Source organism: Nelumbo lutea, chromosome 3, assembly GCF_056320005.1.
Source record: "Nelumbo lutea isolate HS-2025 chromosome 3, American lotus-T2T, whole genome shotgun sequence".
NCBI lineage: Eukaryota > Viridiplantae > Streptophyta > Magnoliopsida > Proteales > Nelumbonaceae > Nelumbo > Nelumbo lutea.
Genome location: NC_142686.1, coordinates 108,298,352 through 108,318,051, shown reverse-complemented (window position 1 = coordinate 108,318,051; position 19,700 = coordinate 108,298,352). Strand labels below are relative to the sequence as shown.

The window sequence follows — 19,700 nt, the reverse complement described above, 5'->3', positions numbered from 1 at the left end:
GCTAGTAAACATGCATGGACACCCAGGCAAGTATCCCTTTTATAGATATAGATAGATGTGACTCACAAGCTTCTAGCTACTAGCCACAAGGCTTCCAATGTATTCATTTTTTTTTTTATTTTTTTAATTAATTGCCCAACAATTTCATAATAACCTACAAAAAATTGGAAAAAAAAATCATTAAAACAGAAAACATAGTAGTAATAGAAGGCTATGTAAGCAACCACTCCATTTCCATGGTCCACTTTTTAAATCATCTGCCCTCACAGAAAGAATAAATTAACAAAGACACCAACAAAAGAACCAGTGAGGATAAAAAAAAAACTAACATGCCTAGGCATAATGTTAGAGAATAAAAACCTATTCAACAACCTCACCTTATACTAACTACTAATGCTCATTTGTTATGGTATTGGCCAAATAAGAAGATTTTAAAACAATAATTAAATCATCTCCAAGTTTAATACACAAAAACAAAGACCAGCACATAGAAAGATTATGTAAAGAACATCAGAATCTTTCTTTTTCTGTCAAAAAAAAAACTGGGATGAGTAACCCAGCTTGATTGTTCAATCCATATGGTTCAAAAGTATCTCTCTTCTACATCTATATTGACTGTTCACCAGTTTGATTGTTCAATCCATATGGTTCAAAATTCTCTCTTCTACATCTATATTGACCGTTCACCATTTTGATTGTTCAATCCAATCTGAGTCTGCCAAAACTATTTCTCTTTCCAAATGATGACGAAAATAAATTGACAGGAAATGACCGAGAATTGCCTCACTTTGTAACGGTGATGCGGCAAACACCTTTTAACACCATCGATTATATACGTCCCAAGTCCAAACTTGTTTCTGGACCGCGGCGACCGCCCTGGAGGCCAGAACCAGAAGAATCTACAAAGGGAAAAAACATCTTGTGCAGGGGTAATTATGTCGCCATAATAAACAAATATAAAAGGGAATCTTACGAAATAAATAATAAATATAAAAGAGAAACTCCTGCGAGAAATCTTCCACCTTATCTCACCTTCCTCGAGCTCGAGGCTCTCCGTGCAACCTCATATCAAAGATCCTATCTTTGTAATCCTAACTGCAACCGAGGAGACGGGGAGAATTTGTTGGAGAGGAAGAGAATCGAAAGTAATGAAAAATTAATAAGACAAGTAGACAACGCCAATCTTTTATCATTCCCAGCACTCCGCTCTTTGCTGTGTAACCTCTGCTTCGGCATCTGCGTGTTTTAGTAGGAAACAAAAGCTTACGTCCATGGATTCAAAGCTGTCTGTTCCGCTTTACGCAACACAGTCGACCCCATCACCAGCGGAGGAGTCCCAACCGCAACAACCACCATCCGGTTCACCAGGTATCGGAGCTCCTCCTGATGATTTTGATATCGAAACCTCTATAGAAAACGTTGGAGATAAGCAACGCAATAGGAGTAGCTTCAGCAGTCGCAGCAGCGGCTATAGTTATAAGTCCGAGGGCTTCATGAGCGATGGGGACGAGTTCGAAACCGCTTCCGAGAGGCACCTTGTTGCAGAACCAGAAGAAGGTCTGGCAAGTACTACGGAGGGGGAACACTCTGGCGTTCCTTTCGTTCAACCTGTTTTGGGTTCTTCGATTTTCCCTCTTCCGAAGACTGCGGTTCCAATTAAGCAGCCACCGAGGGACGATGGTGATGTTACTGCCAAGGATGAGGAGCTTGTGAGTGAAGTGGAGGATCAAAGGATTTTGGGCCTTGTTGGTTTTCCTTCCGCCGCTGGATTGGAGGAGTCTGGTGGCGTGGATGAGCTTTCCGTGGGCAGGGATTCTGCTTCTGTTGAAGTATTGAATTCGGGTTCTCTTCGATCGGGACTGAATGGGTACGGGGTTCCTGAGCCACTTGTGGTTGCTGGCAAGGACTCTGAGACTGTTGAGGAAGACGGGAGCAATGAAGAAGAGACCTTGTCTGAAGGTGTGTATTTGGACGAGGATATAGAGCCTGCAGTTCAAGAAAGCCATGCACCGGGACTGCAGGAAGTAGATGGGACTGAATCGGAGGATAAGGTTTTGGAAGAGAATTATACCGTCAAAGTGAATTCTTCAGTACCTGTTGTTGAAGAACTGGTAAGTTCAAATTTCGTTGAGGCGGATAATATGAGTTCTGTGACCGGAGGGGATTCAGTTGATGAAACCAGACAGGCCATTTTATTGGGTTTGGGATCTGGTGTTGGAGATAAGGTCCATAAGCAAGAAAATGGAGTTTCTGAAACTCAAGAAGTGGAGCAATCGGGAGAGACAAGTTTGATCTTGGGTACTTGGTCTGATCAACCAAACCCTGTTGTTGAACATCCTGTTGTTTCCAAGTTGATGGAAGCAGATACTGATGTTACAAAGATAGAGGATTATGGTGCTCTTGAACATGAAACTGCAATAAACCCTGTGCATGAGGTCATAGAACTGGGGCCACTTGGACCAAAAACTGATATGGTAGAAGTGGTGGAAAGTGATGGTTTGGACACTGGATCTGGCTTTGTTGATTTTGTAATGAATGTTTCTGCAAATGACCAAAACCAAAAGGGCAAAAAGGATGGTGTTGCTGATCCAAGTGTTTCTTTAAATGAAGTTGGTAAGTTTGGAAAATCTGAACTTGAAACTGAGCAACAGACCACACTGTTATCTGTCAATGAAGTTGATTCATAATCAGGTGGAAATAAGATTCAGAGTGTGGACTCTAACGTTAGTTCCATGGAACCTGTTGTCAAAGAGAAGTATTTGGAGAATGGTGATGCATCAGTAGCTGGTTTTGCCCAGAGTGATCAATTGGAAGACAGGGCCTCTAGCAAATCTGAAACACCTCAATCCATGGTACCAGTTTCCATCTTAGACTCAGAAGTGAAGCTGGAAGCTGAAGCTGTACTAAACCCTGGTCCAGAAGAAGAAGATTATGATGACAATGATGATGGTAGTGACAATGAAGGTCCAGTTTCGGATGAAGATGCTGAAGGTATGATCTTTGGAATCTCTGAAGCTGCCAAACAGATGATGAAGGAGTTGGAGCAAGGATCAGGCACTAGTTCTCACTCGGGTGCTCAAAGTTATCTTGATCATCCTCAGAGAATTGAAGGACAGATTGCTACAGACTCAGATGATGAAGTGGACACTGATGATGAGGGAGATGAGAAAGAGTTATTTGATTCTGCTGCATTGACTGCTCTCCTAAAAGCAGCATCTAATGCAGGATCAGATACTGGCAGTGTTACAATTACCTCTCCAGATGGTTCCAGGCTTTTCTCTATTGAGCGACCTGCTGGTTTGGGATCCTCTATGCAGACTGTGAAGCCTGCACCCCGACCAAATCGTCCCAACTTTTTTATTCCTCCAGTTCTCACAGCTGGGGGGGAATCAGAAGACAATTTGAGTGAAGAACAAAAGAAGAAGCTGGAGAAGATACAATTCACAAGAGTGAAATTCTTGAGGCTTGTCCAGAGACTGGGCCATTCTCCTGAAGACTCTATTGTGGCACAGGTTTTATACAGGATGGTTATAGCTGCAGGGAGGCAAACCAGTCAAGTGTTTAACCTGGAAATTGCCAAGAGGACAGCAATGCAGCTGGAGGCAGAGGGTAAAGATGATCTCGACTTCTCTTTGAACATCCTTGTACTAGGGAAAACTGGAGTGGGCAAGAGTGCAACCATTAATTCCATTTTTGGTGAACAGAAGTCAGTTGTTGATGCATTTGAATATACTACAACTTCTGTGAAAGAGATCGTTGGATCAGTAGATGGAGTTAAGATCCGGGTCTTTGACACACCGGGTCTCAGATCTTCTGTGATGGAACAATCCTTCAACCGGAAAGTCTTATCATCTATAAAGAAGTTCATTAAGAAAAGCCCACCGGATATTGTCCTCTATATAGACCGGCTAGATGCCCAGACCAGAGATCTTAACGATCTGCCATTGTTAAGGTCAATCACCAGTGTTCTTGGTTCATCACTATGGCAGAGTGCTATTGTCACTCTCACCCATGCTGCTACAGCACCTCCAGATGGACCATCTGGGTTCCCCTTAAGCTATGAGGTTTTTGTTGCTCAACGTTCCCATGTTGTACAGCAGTGCATTGGACAAGCAGTAGGTGATTTGCGCCTGATGAATCCAAGTTCGATGAACCCTGTGTCTCTCGTTGAAAACCATCCATCATGCAGGAAGAACAGAGAAGGCCAAAAAATTCTCCCTAACGGCCAAAATTGGAGATTCCAGTTATTGTTTTTGTGCTACTCAATGAAGATCTTATCTGAAGTTAGTTCCTTGTCAAAACCTCAAGACCCATTTGACCACAGGAAGCTATTTGGACTCCATGTTCGCTCACCACCTCTACCATACCTGTTGTCTTCACTGCTGCAGTCCCATTCCCACCCAAAACTATCTGCCGATCAGGGTGATGATAATGGTGACTCTGATGTTGACCTGGACTTCTCTGATTCTGATCAAGAAGAAGAGGATGAATATGACCAGCTCCCACCGTTTAAATCCCTGAAGAAAGCTCAGGTTGCTGAGCTCAGCAAGGAGCCGAGGAAGGCATATTTTGATGAGTATGATTATCGGGTGAAGCTCCTTCAGAAGAAATAGTGGAGAGAGGAAGTAAGAAGATTGAGGGAAATAAAGAAGAAAGGAAAAGCTGATGGGATTGACTATGGTTATATGGGGGAAGATGTGGATCAGGAAGAAAATGGAAGTCCTGCGGCTATGCCAGTTCCGTTACCTGACATGGTCCTGCCACCTTCCTTTGATGGAGATAATCCAGCTTACAGATACCGATTCTTGGAGCCGACATCACAGCTCCTGGCAAGGCCAGTCCTTGACACACATCGGTGGGATCATGATTGTGGGTATGATGGTGTCAGCCTTGAACATAATCTTGCAATTGCAGGTCAGTTTCCAGCAGGAGTTGCTGTTCAAATTACCAAAGATAAGAAGGAGTTCAACATCCATTTGAATTCCTCAGTTTCATCCAAGCACGGAGACAATGGATCAACCCTAGCAGGCTTTGACATTCAGAACATTGGAAGGCAGCTTGGATACATCCTCATAGGTGAAACAAAATTCAAGAATGTGAAAAAGAACAAGACAGCTGCTGGATTATCCATTACTTTCTTAGGAGAGAATGTAGCCACTGGACTCAAAATTGAGGATCAGATTGCAATTGGAAAACGCTTAGTTTTGGTGGGGAGCACTGGTGCAGTTCAATCTCAAGGTGATATAGCATACGGGGCCAATTTGGAGGCCAGACTGAAGGAGAAGGATTATCCAATTGGTCAAGACCAATCCACTTTGAGCCTGTCTCTGATGAGATGGAGAGGTGACCTGGCTCTGGGCGCTAATCTGCAGTCTCAGTTCTCCCTTGGTCGGAATTCGAAGATGGCTGTTCGTATGGGATTGAACAACAAGCTCAGTGGACAAATCACAGTTAGGACAAGCTGTACGGAGCAGCTTCAGATTGCACTTGTGGGTATTCTTCCAATTGCCAGTGCTTTCTTCAGGACCATCTGGCCTACTGGTGAGACCTACTCAGTGTACTAGATTTTGTTTCCCTTAGCCATTTAAGGTCACTATAGGATTTAAGCTAAAAGTTGAGCATGGTTTTGTCACTATCTTATCTCCTGAGTAATATTTTATTCTAGTTGATGTAGAACTCTGCAATTTGAATTCATGTTCTTAGGATGAGGTGGAACCAAGAGGGCATTTAATAATGTTTGATTGTTAATGAATTTTTTAATCAATTTTATGTAGTAATTGATTTTAAGCTCTCATTCTGATTTAAAGTTTCATTGCTAAATTGATTTTGCCCAACAAGACTGGTTGAATTTATGGCTGAAGTGGTTGTGTTGTAATGAAGGAAATTGAGAGGTTATGTCAGCTTGGTTGAACCAGCCTTAGTAATTTTGTGATATTTGTATTTATGTGTGTAGGAAAAAAAAATTGTATTTTGGAGTTTAGAAATGTGAATATAAGAAATTCAACAGAAGGCTTCTATCTTGCATCCCTTTTTATGCTTTCATTTTATAGTATTATACAAAAATTATACAGCATCTCAATTCTTTTTAGCTTACTCTTTATTTTTCTTTTCTGTTTATTGATTTTGTGTAGCCATATTTTAGGGTTCTTGTTGTATTGTCCAATTCAGAAAGATCATCAATTTTCCATGTCGTGTCTCAGAATTTGCTAGTTACCTTACATAACAAGAGGCAATTAGTTGCATCATGATTTCTCAAGGACAATTTTGCCCATCCAATTTAGTATTGTAATAATTGATTTTTAATATTTTACCTTTAGGAAAATAGTATATTAGATACCACATTATTGCCCTTATAGATTATTGCAATTTTAGTATTTTTACCTTAAAAATAAATATCACACTTAAGCTATCATTTATATTGTTTTCCTTATCTTTGTTCTCTTCCAATTATGAACTCCTTTTTTCTACACCTTTTTATGGTGGATTTTGTTCAGCAATACCTTGAACCTTGGTTTGGGATTAGACTAAACAATCTTAATGCAGGTGATGATCTGAGTCAACATTGAGCAATGGGTTGAAAACACTACTGTCAGATCACTGGGTTCACCAGTTTAACTGCTTGAATAACGTCATATTGAAAACATGTTCAGCCTTCAAGGTATAACTTTTTCAAAAATAAGAAGGCTAAGATTGATTCTCCATAATTTTAGGTCCATCAGTTTAGGAAACATACATAAGTTAGTTTCCTAGAATTATGGGATATCCTAGAATCATGGGATATTAATTGGAGAATCCCACTGATATAGAAATTAGTTTTCTAGGAAAAGTTAGTTTCCTATTTTATTGCCCTATAAGCTAGCTCTGTAATTCTATATAAACTTGTGTATATGCTCCTTCCAAGACAATACAATCAATTCATTTTTTCTCTCAAATTCTCTCATGGTATCAGAGCTGGTCACGACCTAATCTACACATAGTATCTCTTCGGTCATCTCTGCTGCTGCTGGTTCAAGAACTCTCTAACAGTATTTGGGAGGTTCTTGAGTGTCCTTCATTCTTCTTCAAGATCAGCTATAGATCTGAACTCTACATTTTTTTTTTCTTCCGGACTGCTATGCCATCGGATTCGTCCTTTTTCTTGGATCTCTTTGTAGAGACATCGGATCAGTCCGAAATCTTAGATCTGGTGTTGCCCATAGTAGATTTACTGAATCCCTTTGGTTTGGTTTGGATCAGTTTTGATTTTGAGAGGTTTCGATCCACTCTTCAGTTTGGTGGAGCATTATAGTTACTTTTTTTTGGACATTGGCTGAAAAATTCTTTAGGCCTTCATCACCAACCCTTATTAAATTTTTTAGACCTTCATTTTCTGTTTTTCTCTCTTTCTTGAAGCCCACCCAATATGTCAAAAGCCACTGTATCAAATACCATTGCACAATCGGAAAGTCTCCTCCCATCAAGCATCTGGCGACCTGCAAAACATTCAGGCAGCATATAGGTTGAACAGGAAAGATTATTTGAAGTGGTCTCAGTTTATTCAAACATATTTAAAGGGAAAAGTAAAGCTTAGCCATCTCTTAGGGACAGGACCGAAGGAAGGAGATCCAAGATTTGATGCATGGGATGAAGCTGACTCAATGATCATGTCATGGTTATGGAATTCAATGAACCCTGAAATCAGAGACACGTGTATGTTTTTATGCATGGCTAAAGAGATCTGGAATGTTGTCCAACTATTCAACGGCACGTGATGCAGCACAAGTGTACGAAATTAAAGTCAAGACTGGAGCGACTAAACAAGGCAGCAAGATAGTTACCGAGTACGCAAATTTATTGCAGAACCTGTGGCAAGAACTCGATCATTATCGGTGCATTGAGACTAAATGTGCAGCGGATGCAGAAATCCTAAAGAGTTTTATCGAAAAAGATCGCGTTTATGACTTTGTTGCAAGACTCAACACAGAATTTGATCAAGTTAGGGTCCAGATTCTCGGCAAAGAAGAGGTATCATCTCTAAATGAGACTATTTCTCTTATTCGTGTTGAAGAAAGACATAAGGGGGTTATGCTTGAACCCCAAGTACTAGAAGGTTCAGCCATGGCTACAAGGATAGAACAACCGAAAATACTGGAAGGAATGAAGACAAATTTGTCCTCTGCACGGGACAACAAGGAGTCTTTTTGGTGTGCCTTGGTTTGGTGTACCTATTGCAAGAAACCAAGGCACATCAAAGAGAAGTGTTGGAAGCTGAATGGTAAACCATCGAACAAGGAATAGGGCTATTAAGGAGGACAACAGAAGAGTCGAAATCAAGCTAACTTCACCACGAATCATCCAAGCCAAGAAAAGCCTCTAGACCGAGTTCAATAAGGAGGAGATCGAAAAGTTAAGGGGGCTTTTGGGATCGTTGGAGAAACCTAGTGGTGCAGGCTCTCTTGCAATATTAGGTAAGTTTTCTATTCCTCACAGACTAAATGTCTCAGATGAACCTATTAGGGATTTATGGGTTATTGACTTAGGAGCCACAGATCACATGACTCACTCCTCACTACATTTTAGCACTTATACCTCCTACCCAAGCAATCGAAAAATAGCCATTGCAGACGGTTCCCTTACTAACGTAGCTGGCCTTAGGGATATCCATATTAATCCATCACTTACACTAAAAAATGTCCTTCATGTTCCCAAATAGTCCACTAACCTGGTATCCATCCAAAAAGTCACCCATGACATGAATTGTAATGTGTTTTTCTATCCTTCTTACTGTATATTTCAGGATCAGGATTCGGGGAAGAGGATTGGACTTGCTAAGGAGAAGAATGGACTCTACTATCTTGAAGAATCATGCAAATCAAATATTGTCCAAGATAAGTTATCTCTGTCATTCCTTTCATCATCCAACAAAAACACCATTTGGCTTCATCACTTTAGACTAAGACATCCATCATTTGGAATTTTGAAAACTATGTTTCCCTCATTGTTTAAAGGATTGAGTGTTGAATATTTTCATTCTGATATGTGTGAATTTGCAAAACACAAGCGTGTGCCCTTTCCAATCAGTAACAAAAGAAGTTCAGTCCCATTCTTTTTTATCCATAGTGATATATGGGGACCCTCTACAGTTCCAAGTGTGTCTGGCTCACGATAGTTTGTCTCTTTTATTAATGATTGCACTAGGGTCTCTTGGATATTTCTTCTTAAATCTAAATCAGATGTAAGTAGTGTACTCCCAATTTTCCATAACATGATTCAAAATCAATTTGGGGTCAGAATCAAAAGATTTAAATCGGATAATGCATGAGATTATTTCAACCAAACTTTATCCCCATATTTTCAAAAAGAAGGGATTATCCATGAATCCTCCTGCATTAATACTCCACAACAAAACGAAGTAGTAGAAAGGAAGAATGGTCATCTACTAACTACAACCCGAGCCTTACTTTTCCACCAGCATGTTCCAAAAACCTATTGGGGGGAAGTTGTTCTTACAACCGCATACATTATAAATTGATTACCTTCGAGGGTACTAGGATTTAAAATACCAATGGAAACACTTTCTCAATTTTATCCCGATCTACGTACAACAAATAATCTTTGTTATGGACGCATTTGTGGGGAAGAAGTACCGCCGTCGGCAGTAGCAGTAACGTGGGACTCTCATCAGATTGTCTAGCTAGCCACAGTTCATCTTACCTTATCCTTATTGATGTAGCGCAATCCGGTCACTCCTAGCTGGCGCTCGTGTGGCTCCCGAGAGGTATCTGAGACGAGAGGAAAGAGGATAAACTCCCGGGGTGTTTCCCGGCGGGAACACTCCGATGCTTAAGTTAGTATTGTGTGCAAGAAGCAAAAAGGAGAACGAAGGCTAAGAGTGCATGTCACGCAGGTGATTCGAAGATACATTGATCCTTGAGAATAAGCCCCTTATAACTGAATTCCGTTGCTTCAGGCCCTCTGACTTCTGACAGGGCAGGTATAACCGCCACTGTTAGTCTGCCACAGCCGTTATAGGCAAGGCTGAGGTGGCACGTGTGGGGTCGTAGCTGCAGGGTACATGCCTGTCAGATACGCGACACCTTTCTAAAGGTGGCAGGCGCGACGAGAGGGACAAGCCTGCCGTCCACAGATTTGTCGGGTACGACGGTCGAGCAGGAAGGTGTAGCCGGTTATGCCGAGCTAGCTGCCCCGAGGTATATCGAACTACCCTCCCGCGAATTACCCTGAGCCAGGCTGTCCTTTGAGTGATAGGCCACCTGTAGCCGGTTATGCCGAGCTAGCTGCCCCGAGGTGTCTGTGCCTCGGGGTGTCCAGAGAAGGATCAGTGCATTCTTGCTTGGGAGTGGCCCGAGGTCCATTGGGAGGAGCTCAGGTCTTAAAAGGGGTCGGGGCACCCCAAACTTGAGACCCCCCCCCGAAGTGCCTTGACCCCAGGGAGGAGGTGCAAGTAAGGCGGCTCCTGGCGAGTAGTTTACTCGTCGAGTTGCCAAGCTGAACTCGATGGGACTTTCCCTCCGAGTTATGCTCATGCTCATTGCGCTATCATGCTAAGTCACCGTTTGAGCACGGTCACGCCCACGTGTACTCGTGCTGCGAGGTCGGGCAAAATCACCCTCCATCAATTGCCCCCACTACCTGTGCTGGCGGCGATGACCGAGCGCGGGGAGGTCATGACGCGTTGGGTGGATTTGGCATCGGTTTTCATGCTGCTTTGTCACACGCTCCGTCCAGCTGGGTCGGTCTGGTGTCCGGTTTGACCAAAAAAGACTAGAGTCACATCTGGTTTACGCACGGATCTCACGCGATTTGGACTTCGTGGACGTCAAAAATGCGCTAAACCGCCTTCGCCTCAAGGAACCTGCGGCTGTGGCTATAAATAGGGGGCCCCTTGGCTATTTTCTTCGCCACGAAGCTCTCGTCGTTAGTGTTTGAGCTCGCGTCGGAGGTCTCTTAGCTCGGGTCTTCCAGTTCGTCTTGCTCTCCCAGTCCGATTGCGTTTCTTTTGGTGAGTCTTCCTGAGCTTCTTCCCTCCTTTTCAATTTGTTTATTCCCTTTCGTTCACTATGTCATCGTCTAGTGTAGATAGCATTATCGATGAGCCCGAGGTGGGTACCTCAGCTCGGGGTGGCTCCTCTACTGCCTCGGGTGGCTTCGGGTCACCTGGCGTCCACCTCCCACCGAGGTTGGGAGCCAGACCAGTTTGGCCCTTCTATAATGAATTCGGAGAGGCTTTAGGACCTCATACAGAGGTTCCGCCTCCCTAAGGAATTCTCATATAGCCTTCCCACCAGCAACTTCCCATGGGAGCACGGTCCCAACGAGATCGTGATCTTCAGGGAACAACTGATAGCCGGGCTCCGACTTCCTCTTCACCCTCTGATCGTTGAGGTGTTGATACACTTCAACATCACTTTGGACCAACTCCACCCAAACTCCATACGGAATGTGGTGGGGTCCATCTCTCTTTGCTTTGATCGCTCCCTCTCTATAGATTTAGATATTCTTAGCACAATTTTGGCTATAAAGTAGAGCGCTTCAGGCGCTCTCCTCGGGCATGGGCCGCCTTTAGCCGGTTATGCCGAGCTAGCTGCCCCGAGGTGTCTGTGCCTCGGGGTGTCTTGAGAAGGATCGGTGCATTCTTGCTTGGGAGTGGCCTGAGGTCCATTGGGAGGAGCTCGGGTCTTAAAAGGGGTCGGGGCACCCCGAACTTGGGACCCCTCGAAGTGCCTTGACCCCGGGGAGGAGGTGCGGATAAGGCGGCTCTCGACAAGTAGTTTACTCGTCGAGTTGCTGAGCTGAACTCGGTGAGACTTTCCCTCCGAGTTATGCTCACGCTCATTGCGCTGTCATGCTGAGTCACCATTTGAGCAAGGTCACACCCACGTGTACCCGTGCTGCGAGGTCGGGCCAAATCACCCTCCATCACTTATCTTATCTGCTTTCTTACCCTTATCTTATCTGTAAGCAGTTTAGTTAGTCTTATCTAGGAGTCTTATGTATCTTATCTGTAAGCAGTTTAGTTATCAAGGAGTCTTCCTACAAGGAGGACTCCTACCTCTTGTAATCTCTTAATTAAGGAGCTGAAATTATTGAATAAATATATCAAATTTCCAATCAAGAAAGAGAGTAAAAGGAGAGTTCGGTGATCTCTTGGACAAATCACCCTCTAGGACGCCAAGATAGGTTCAGCTAGGAAGGGGAGGAACAAGGGAAAATAGGAGCTTTTCCCCGTGGACCGACCCGTGACGCGATCCTATTCCCGGGCCCATAACAACTTGGTATCAGAGCCAACCGTCATGGGAGATCTAGAGCAGCTATCATCCAGGGTACACGAACTGGAGCATAGGCTTGTGGAAACCAGCGTGGAGGTTCGTGAGGTCAAAGACGATGTCGGGAGCTGCGACGCTTGCTGGAATCGTATTTCTCTAACAAGGAGAGGAATCCAGAAGGGGTTGTAACCACAAACAGCCGCCAACCAAACTTGGTGGAGTCGTCCGGCAAACAGCGGATCGTCGCCCTGATAGCCGCGGTCGTTCCCAAGTACAGCAGGCTAGAGTTCCCTTCATACAACGGCGCCGGAGATCCTTTGGGATGGTTGTACAGATGCGAGCAGTTCTTCCGCAACCAACGGACAGGGGACAACGACAAGGTAAGCTTGGCTGCATTCCACATGACAGAGGAGGCGCAACTCTAGTTTTATAAATTGAAGCAGGAGGAACCCGGGCTCTGTTGGACCCAATTCAAATCCTACTGCCTCCTCAGGTTTGGGCCCCCATTGACGAGCAACCCGTTAGGTGAATTGATCAACCTCAAATAGACGGGAACGATGGCTGAATACCAGTGCCAATTCCAAACCCTCCTTGCCAAAGCAGCTTCAGTACGACCGGACCAGTAGGTAGACATGTTCACCGTAGGGTTAGCAGAACCCTTGAGGGTGGATGTGGAGATGCAACACCCCCCAACCTGGTTGCAGCCATGAATCTAGCTCGCGCCTTCGAACGAAAGATGCAGCTCAGCCGCGGAACCTTCACTATGGGGCGGCTTCCATCCGCATGGGCATCTCCGGAACCACTCGGAATGGCTCCATCTTCAGTAGCTAGCCAAGAACGGAAGCCACAGACGAGCCACAATTCTAGATCAGCATCCAGTGAGGAGAGCAATGTTGTTGCACCCCCTATTAAGCACTTGTCCAGGGCTAAGATGGCGGAACGCAGGGCGAGGGGACAATGTTTTAATTGTGATGAACTCTACTCAGCAAGGCACAAGTGCAAGAGACTTTTCTGCCTCCTGGTGGAACAAGAGGACGATGAGGATAAACCCCCTTCATTGGAACCTGATCTAGGAGGGCTAAATCATTCCACCTATCCTAGATTCCCTTGACTGAACTCCAAGACACATATCCAGATTTCGAGCTTGAGGACAAGCTTGTAGTCCAAGAGGGGAGTAATGTTATGGACGAATTCGTGGGGAAGCAGTACCGCCGCCGACAGCAGCAGTAACGTGGGACCCTCATCAGATTATCTAGCTAGCCACAGTTCATCTTACCTTATCCTTATCTTATCTGTAAGCAATTTAGTCAGTCTTATCTAGGAGTCTTATCTATCTTATCTATAAGCAGTTTAGTTAGTCTTATCTAGGCGTCTTATCTATCTTATCTGTAAACGGTTTAGTTATCAAGGAGTCTTCCTACAAGGAGGACTCTTACCTCTTGTAATCTCCTATTTAAGGAGCTGAAAATATTGAATAAAGATATCAATTTTCCAGTCAAGAAAGAGAGTAAAAGGAGAGTTCGGTGATCTCTTGGACAAATCACCCTCTAGGACGCCAAGATAGGTTCAGCTAGGAAGGGGAGGAATAAGGGAAAACAAGAGCTTTTCCCCTTGGACCGACCCGTGACGCGATCCTACGCCCGGGCCCATAACAATCTCACCCCAAGAATCTTTGGATGCACTGCTTTTGTCCATGTCCATAGCCATAATAGAGGGAAGTTAGATCCAAGAGCCATCAAGTGTATATTTGTGGGTTATTCGTCCACCCAAAAGGGTTTTAAGTGTTACCACCCACCTACCAAAAAATTCTTTCTCCCTATTGATGTCACTTTTGAAAAAAAACACCATATTTCATCCTAGTTAGTTTAAACACCATTCATATTCCTAATACTTTATCTGAGGCATTATCTGATGAGAAATGGAAAGATGTTATGAGAGAAGAGATGCAGGTTCTAAATAAGAATCAAATATGGCAAATTGTTGACCTACCACCGGGAAAGAAACCCGTGGGCTGCAAGTGGGTTTTCACAGTAAAGTACGAGTCAGATGGCACTCTAGAAATATACAAGGCAAGACTCGTGGCAAAGGGATATACACAAACCTATGGTGTTGACTATCAGGAGACATTCACTCTAGTGGCTAAGATGAATACGGTAAGAATTTTGTTGTCACTAGCAGCTAACTTCGACTGGTACTTGGAGAAATTTTATGTAAATAATGCTTTTCTTCATAGTAATTTAGAGGAGGAGATATACATGGATATTCCTTCGGACTTCAAAGGAAATCTAAAAGGAAATAAAGTTTGCAGGTTGAAGAAAGCACTATATGGTGTCAAGCAATCACCTAGGGCGTGGTTTGGAAGATTTACTAAAGCTATGCTTACCATCGGATACAAACAAAGTCAGGGAGATCATACACTCTTTATAAAGCATTCGGATGCAGGGGGAGTCACGACTCTTCTGGTATATGTCGATGACATAATTGTGACAGGAAATGATGAAAAGGAGAAGGAAGCCTTGAGAAGATGCCTAGTCAGAGAATTCGAAATAAAAGAACTTGGGAGATTGAAGTATTTTCTAGGGATTGAAGTAGCTCATTCCAGAGAAGGCATCTTTATCTCACAACAGAAGTATGTAACAGATCTTTTAAGAGAGACAGAAAAGTTAGCATGCAAACCATCCTCTACACCGATTGAGCCAAATCACAAATTGGGAGAAGCAAATGAAGATCCAGCCGTGAGTAGGGAAATGTACCAAAGATTAATAGGAAAACTTATATATCTTGCCCACACAAGGCCAGACATAGCATATGCCGTGAGCATGGTTAGCCAATTTATGCACAACCCGAAAGAGGTTCACCTACAGGTGGTCTATAGGATACTACATTATCTAAAGGCTAGACCTGGCAAAGGAATCTTGTTTAAAAGAAATACTGGATTAGCCCTAGAGGCATACGCCAATGTAGATTATGCAGGCTCTCCCGTGGATAGGCGGTCCACTACAGGTTATTGTACATTCCTTGGAGGAAATCTTGTGACATGGAGGAGTAAGAAGCATAATGTGGTAGCTGGATCAAGTGCCGAGGCAGAATTCAGGGCAATGACTCAGGGAGTATGTGAATTACTATGGTTCAAGATAATTTTGGAAGACCTAAAGATCATATGGGAAGGTCCAATGAGATTATTCTGTGATAACAAGTCAGCTATTAACATTGCTCACAATCCCGTCCAACATGAAAGGACAAAGCACATTGAGATAGATAAGCATTTCATAAAGAAAAAGTTGGATAACATATTAATTTGCACTCCATACGTCTCAACGAATGGTCAACTGGTAGATATGCTAACAAAAGGGCTTTGCAGTGTGGCATTCCAAGGACTTATCTCCAAGTTGGGAATGAAAGGTGCATATTCACCAGCTTGAGGGGGAGTGTTGGAAAGTAAAAGATTGATTCTCCATAATTTTAGGTCCATCAGTTTAGGAAACATACATAAGTTAGTTTCCTAGAATCATGGGATATCTTAGAATTATGAGATATCCTAGAATCATGGGATATTAATTGGAGAATCCTACTGATATAGAAATTATTTTTCTAGGAAAAGTTAGTTTTCTATTTTATCGCCTTCTAAGATAGCTCTGTAATTCTATATAAAGCTGTGTATATGCTCCTTCCAAAGCAATACAATCAATTCATTTTTTTCTCTCAAATTCTCTCAAAGGCATATGGAGGGCTAACTAACATCTAAGTTATTTGGAGGGCATGGATGGTGCCAACTGGCCCAATTGGTAAGGTCTCTCTGTCTGGTATTAGTAGAGACCTGGGATCAAATCCGGACGTTCACCAGGATGGGGGAGTTATGAATAGGGTGACTGGCTACCCCTGTTGTGTAGCCCCATGAAAAAAAGAAGGTTATTTAGAGGGAATTAGAGACTACAAATAGATCAAGTATTTGGGTGCAACATGAGATTCTACCAAAATGAATAATTCTAGCCTGAACTTTAGAGCTTATCTTCTAGGTTATTCTTATTCCTTTAAAGTCTTCTTCAATCCATTGTCTAAAAGCAATTAATTACAGAGGTGATACAAGCTGGAAATATTTACTAGGGTCAAGACTAGAGATTTTTTTTGAAGACTTAAAGAATTGATGAGTTGATGATGCCAAAGAAAAATTCATTCCCCTTTCCATGTCATGTAGCATCCAAACAAGCTATAAAGGAATGAGTTGATGATACCAATGAAAATAAAGCGATTTTAAGATTGTAAGATAAGGGTTCTCATCTTAACCCAACAAAGCCCTCAAGATGGGAACTCATTCTGAACCACATTAACGAACTGGCTGCAATCCATTTTTTTTTGGACTTGATTTGTTTTTAAGTTGATTCAGCAAAACTCTAGGAAACTTGCCGTAGACACACTCGTAGGCGAGCCTAACCAATCGCCCCTGGTAGCGCACTGCAGTGCAGTCATAGGCAGCAGCACGCATCGCACGGCAGCGTGCGGTATTTGTCTCATGGTCATAGTACAGGGCGGTCCTTGTTGCAAAACAAAGTACAGGGGGGTCTTTGTCACAAACCCCATAGTATGGGGGGTCTTTATAATTTACCCAAATTTTAATCCTTCCTTATTCCCTATTTCTGGACTCCTTATTGAGTTGGGATCACTTGTCAACAAAACAAGTTCCAACACCCTACCAACTTGATTTGGCGGTGTACATCTCGCTAAAAAACTGGGGCCCACCATACAAATGGGACCCTCCATGTATAAGACGTGCATTGCCGGAGGTTATTGGTAGGGTGTTGGAATGCATTTTGTTGGCAGGTGATTTGGACTCCTGCTTATGTGTTGTGCCATCCCTCAATCAATGAATTGGGATCACTTGCTAACAAAATAAGTTCCAACACCTTACCAACAAGATCGGATACCGCACATCTCAACATGAGATTGGGATCCACCATAAAAGTGGGACCTACCATGTATCATATGTGTGGTGTAGCATTGTGTTGGTAAGGTGTTGAAATGTATTTCGTTGGTAGGTGATCTGAACCCCTCAATCAATTAGTTCTGATTAGGTAGGCACACGACGCACTCAAGGAGCAAGTATGGATTAGTTGAACACTATAGTTGTTCAGCACGTGCTTTTAGAACTATAGTTGACTCAGATGGTCAGACCGTTTGGCCTAGAAACCATCCAATCAAACCAGTGCCGTTTCACCCCTGACCTGGTCCTTTGTCAAAAATATGTTGACTTGGTCAACAAAACATCGAACCATCAGCCCGTTCAACCTGAATAATAGTTTTTTGACCTTTTTTTTAATCATTGTTTTTATTGAAATGATCGTCCATTCAAACCTAATGGTTGAACCACTGACCCATAAACTAGTGGCCAAAGTGGTTCCGATTCTGACTCGGTTTTTTAAACATTGATTGTGGAACTAATGATAATACTCCCACGCCAATAATAAAAGGGTAAATCTCTTAAATTATCATTATTGTTCATCAAAATTGACAAGTTGTACCCTTGCTGTTTAGATATTGTCTTATATTCTTAAGTTTTCTAACAATTGACATTTTAGTGGAAGGAAACCAAATATCAAATTTGCCCTCCATTATTCTTCAAATTTGCCTAGAGACTGTTGTTTTGCTCAGCACAGGCGACGTCCCTTCTTCTTCACCATCCCTCTCCGAGGGCCGTCGGTGGTGCATCCGTGGTCCGTCCTGTTACTGGTGTCAGAACTCAGTGCTATTGCTACTGAGAGTTTGCCATACTTGGTGTCGGAACCCAACTGATGTCAAATTCGCCATCGCAGGTTTAGGGCACCAGCGGTGAGGTGGACGAGGCTGTCACAGCCATCGCAGAGAGCAGCCTCGTCGGCGGAGCAGAACAGGGAGGCTTCATCTTGATTACAAACATCGCACTGGATCTTCATTGTGTATGTTATTTATTGATTTGCTTTTAGCTTGGCGAGAGAGAAATAAACAAAGAATGATGGAAAAGAGAAAAGGAAGAGCTTAAACCAAACTCACAGAACCAATTAAGAGTTTGAAGTGTCGACTTATAAGAGGAAGAAGGCGACGCTTTTGCTCGATTTAATGGATAAAATATGATGAGATTGAGATGGGGTTGTAGTGGACCTGCAGCCGATTGAACTCAACAACTGATCGTCGTAACCTGCGCTTGCCGCGTTCCGAACTGGGTCTGGGTCAGAGTTCGACTACACACTGAGCCTTGCTACTGAGGTATCTGAACTCAGCGCTATTGCTAGTTTGCCATACTTAGGTGAGGTGGGCCGGAAAGAGAAACACCACCTAGTGGAGGAGGCATCCCAGGGCGGCGGAGGAGATGGCATACCCGGTCTAGGTGGAGGTGGCGGTCCCCTCCAGAGTGAAGAAGAAGAAGAAGAAGAAGAAGAAGGGAAAATGCAGGGAGTAAGAAGAAAAAAAAGTGGAGAGAGCAGCGGTCATTGTTCACAGTGATGGAAAAGGATGGGCAGAGGAAGAAGCAGAAGAAAAAAAAAGGAGAAGAATAAGAAGAAGATCACTCTCTCTCCTTCTTCTTCCAAACCCCGATGAGAGCCACCGGGTAGAGCCACTGGAGAAATCGAAGGCAGTGGAGATCTGAGAGAGCATCCTCAATCTCTTGTCATACCACACTTAAGTGCCCACAGACCTGCACACTCTGCCCAATCAAAGCTGAACGAGACAAACCCCACCACTCACCGCCGAGACCTTATTCAATTCATCTATGAAACACTGCTGGAGCCGCGATCCATTTTGCAAGCAACACTGTCGTCTTCCCGTGTCGGAGAGGGATTTGTTCTTTAAGATGATGGACCAGATACTGAGGATGCAGCCGGCGAGCCCAACCCCGATGGTACCAAAATCAATGATTGAGGGATTCATTCGGAAGTTGCAGAAGCCGTCGGCGCCTATAACGATGATACGAAAATCATCGCCACTGCTGCAACTTCTAATAACGGCGGTGAACAATTAGGATATTTTAGGAATTTTAAAATAATTTTCACTTCACATGAACGGAGTATCACGAAAAATGAAAGGTTTTAATCAATTATCAGAAAAATCACAAGATAATATCTAAAGAGTAAAGGTACATTGTTAATTACATGAACAATAAGGATAATTTAATATATTTACCCTAAAAATATATGGCCAGAGTGAGAGGTTGGATTTTGATGAATACCACTTTATTGATTACTACTATTCGTGATTCTATGATACCAAAAATTCCAATCAAAACCTCCCATGAATTTTGATGAATACCTATTTTGATTCCAAATTACAATTGATTGGTTACGTTTTATTCTTTTGGATGTCACGCCTCTTTGTTGTCATAATTAAACTCCTTTGGTACTAAAAAGGAATGTGGATTAGGAATTTCATTTCCATTTCTTAAGGATTTCGATTTCCATTCTGATT

The 19,700-nt window shown here is 43.1% G+C and overlaps 3 protein-coding genes across 3 annotated transcripts; all 3 read left to right on the top strand.

Annotated features, from left to right (window-relative positions):
- Positions 1-1,271: 1,271 nt before the first annotated feature.
- LOC148867500 (uncharacterized) lies at positions 1,272-5,792 on the top strand. Its single transcript, XM_088974796.1, has one exon. The coding sequence runs from the start codon at positions 1,272-1,274 to the stop codon at positions 2,685-2,687; it is 1,416 nt and encodes a 471-aa protein (XP_088830922.1). The 3' UTR covers positions 2,688-5,792.
- LOC148867498 (translocase of chloroplast 159, chloroplastic-like) lies at positions 2,733-9,017 on the top strand. The gene is given in 3 exon segments (XM_088974794.1): positions 2,733-5,541; positions 6,544-8,447; positions 8,777-9,017. Coding segments are annotated over 2 exon segments (2,832 nt in total). The 3' UTR covers positions 6,567-8,447; positions 8,777-9,017.
- On the top strand, positions 7,723-8,277 carry LOC148867499 (uncharacterized). The gene has a single exon (XM_088976483.1). The coding sequence runs from the start codon at positions 7,723-7,725 to the stop codon at positions 8,275-8,277; it is 555 nt and encodes a 184-aa protein (XP_088832609.1).
- Positions 9,018-19,700: the final 10,683 nt, after the last annotated feature.

What these genes read in the sequence shown, in the direction of transcription:
- LOC148867499 (XM_088976483.1), top strand. Translation starts at nt 7,723, where the DNA reads ATGTTGTCCAACTATTCAACGGCACGTGATGCAGCACAAGTGTACGAA.
- LOC148867500 (XM_088974796.1), top strand. Translation starts at nt 1,272, where the DNA reads ATGGATTCAAAGCTGTCTGTTCCGCTTTACGCAACACAGTCGACCCCA.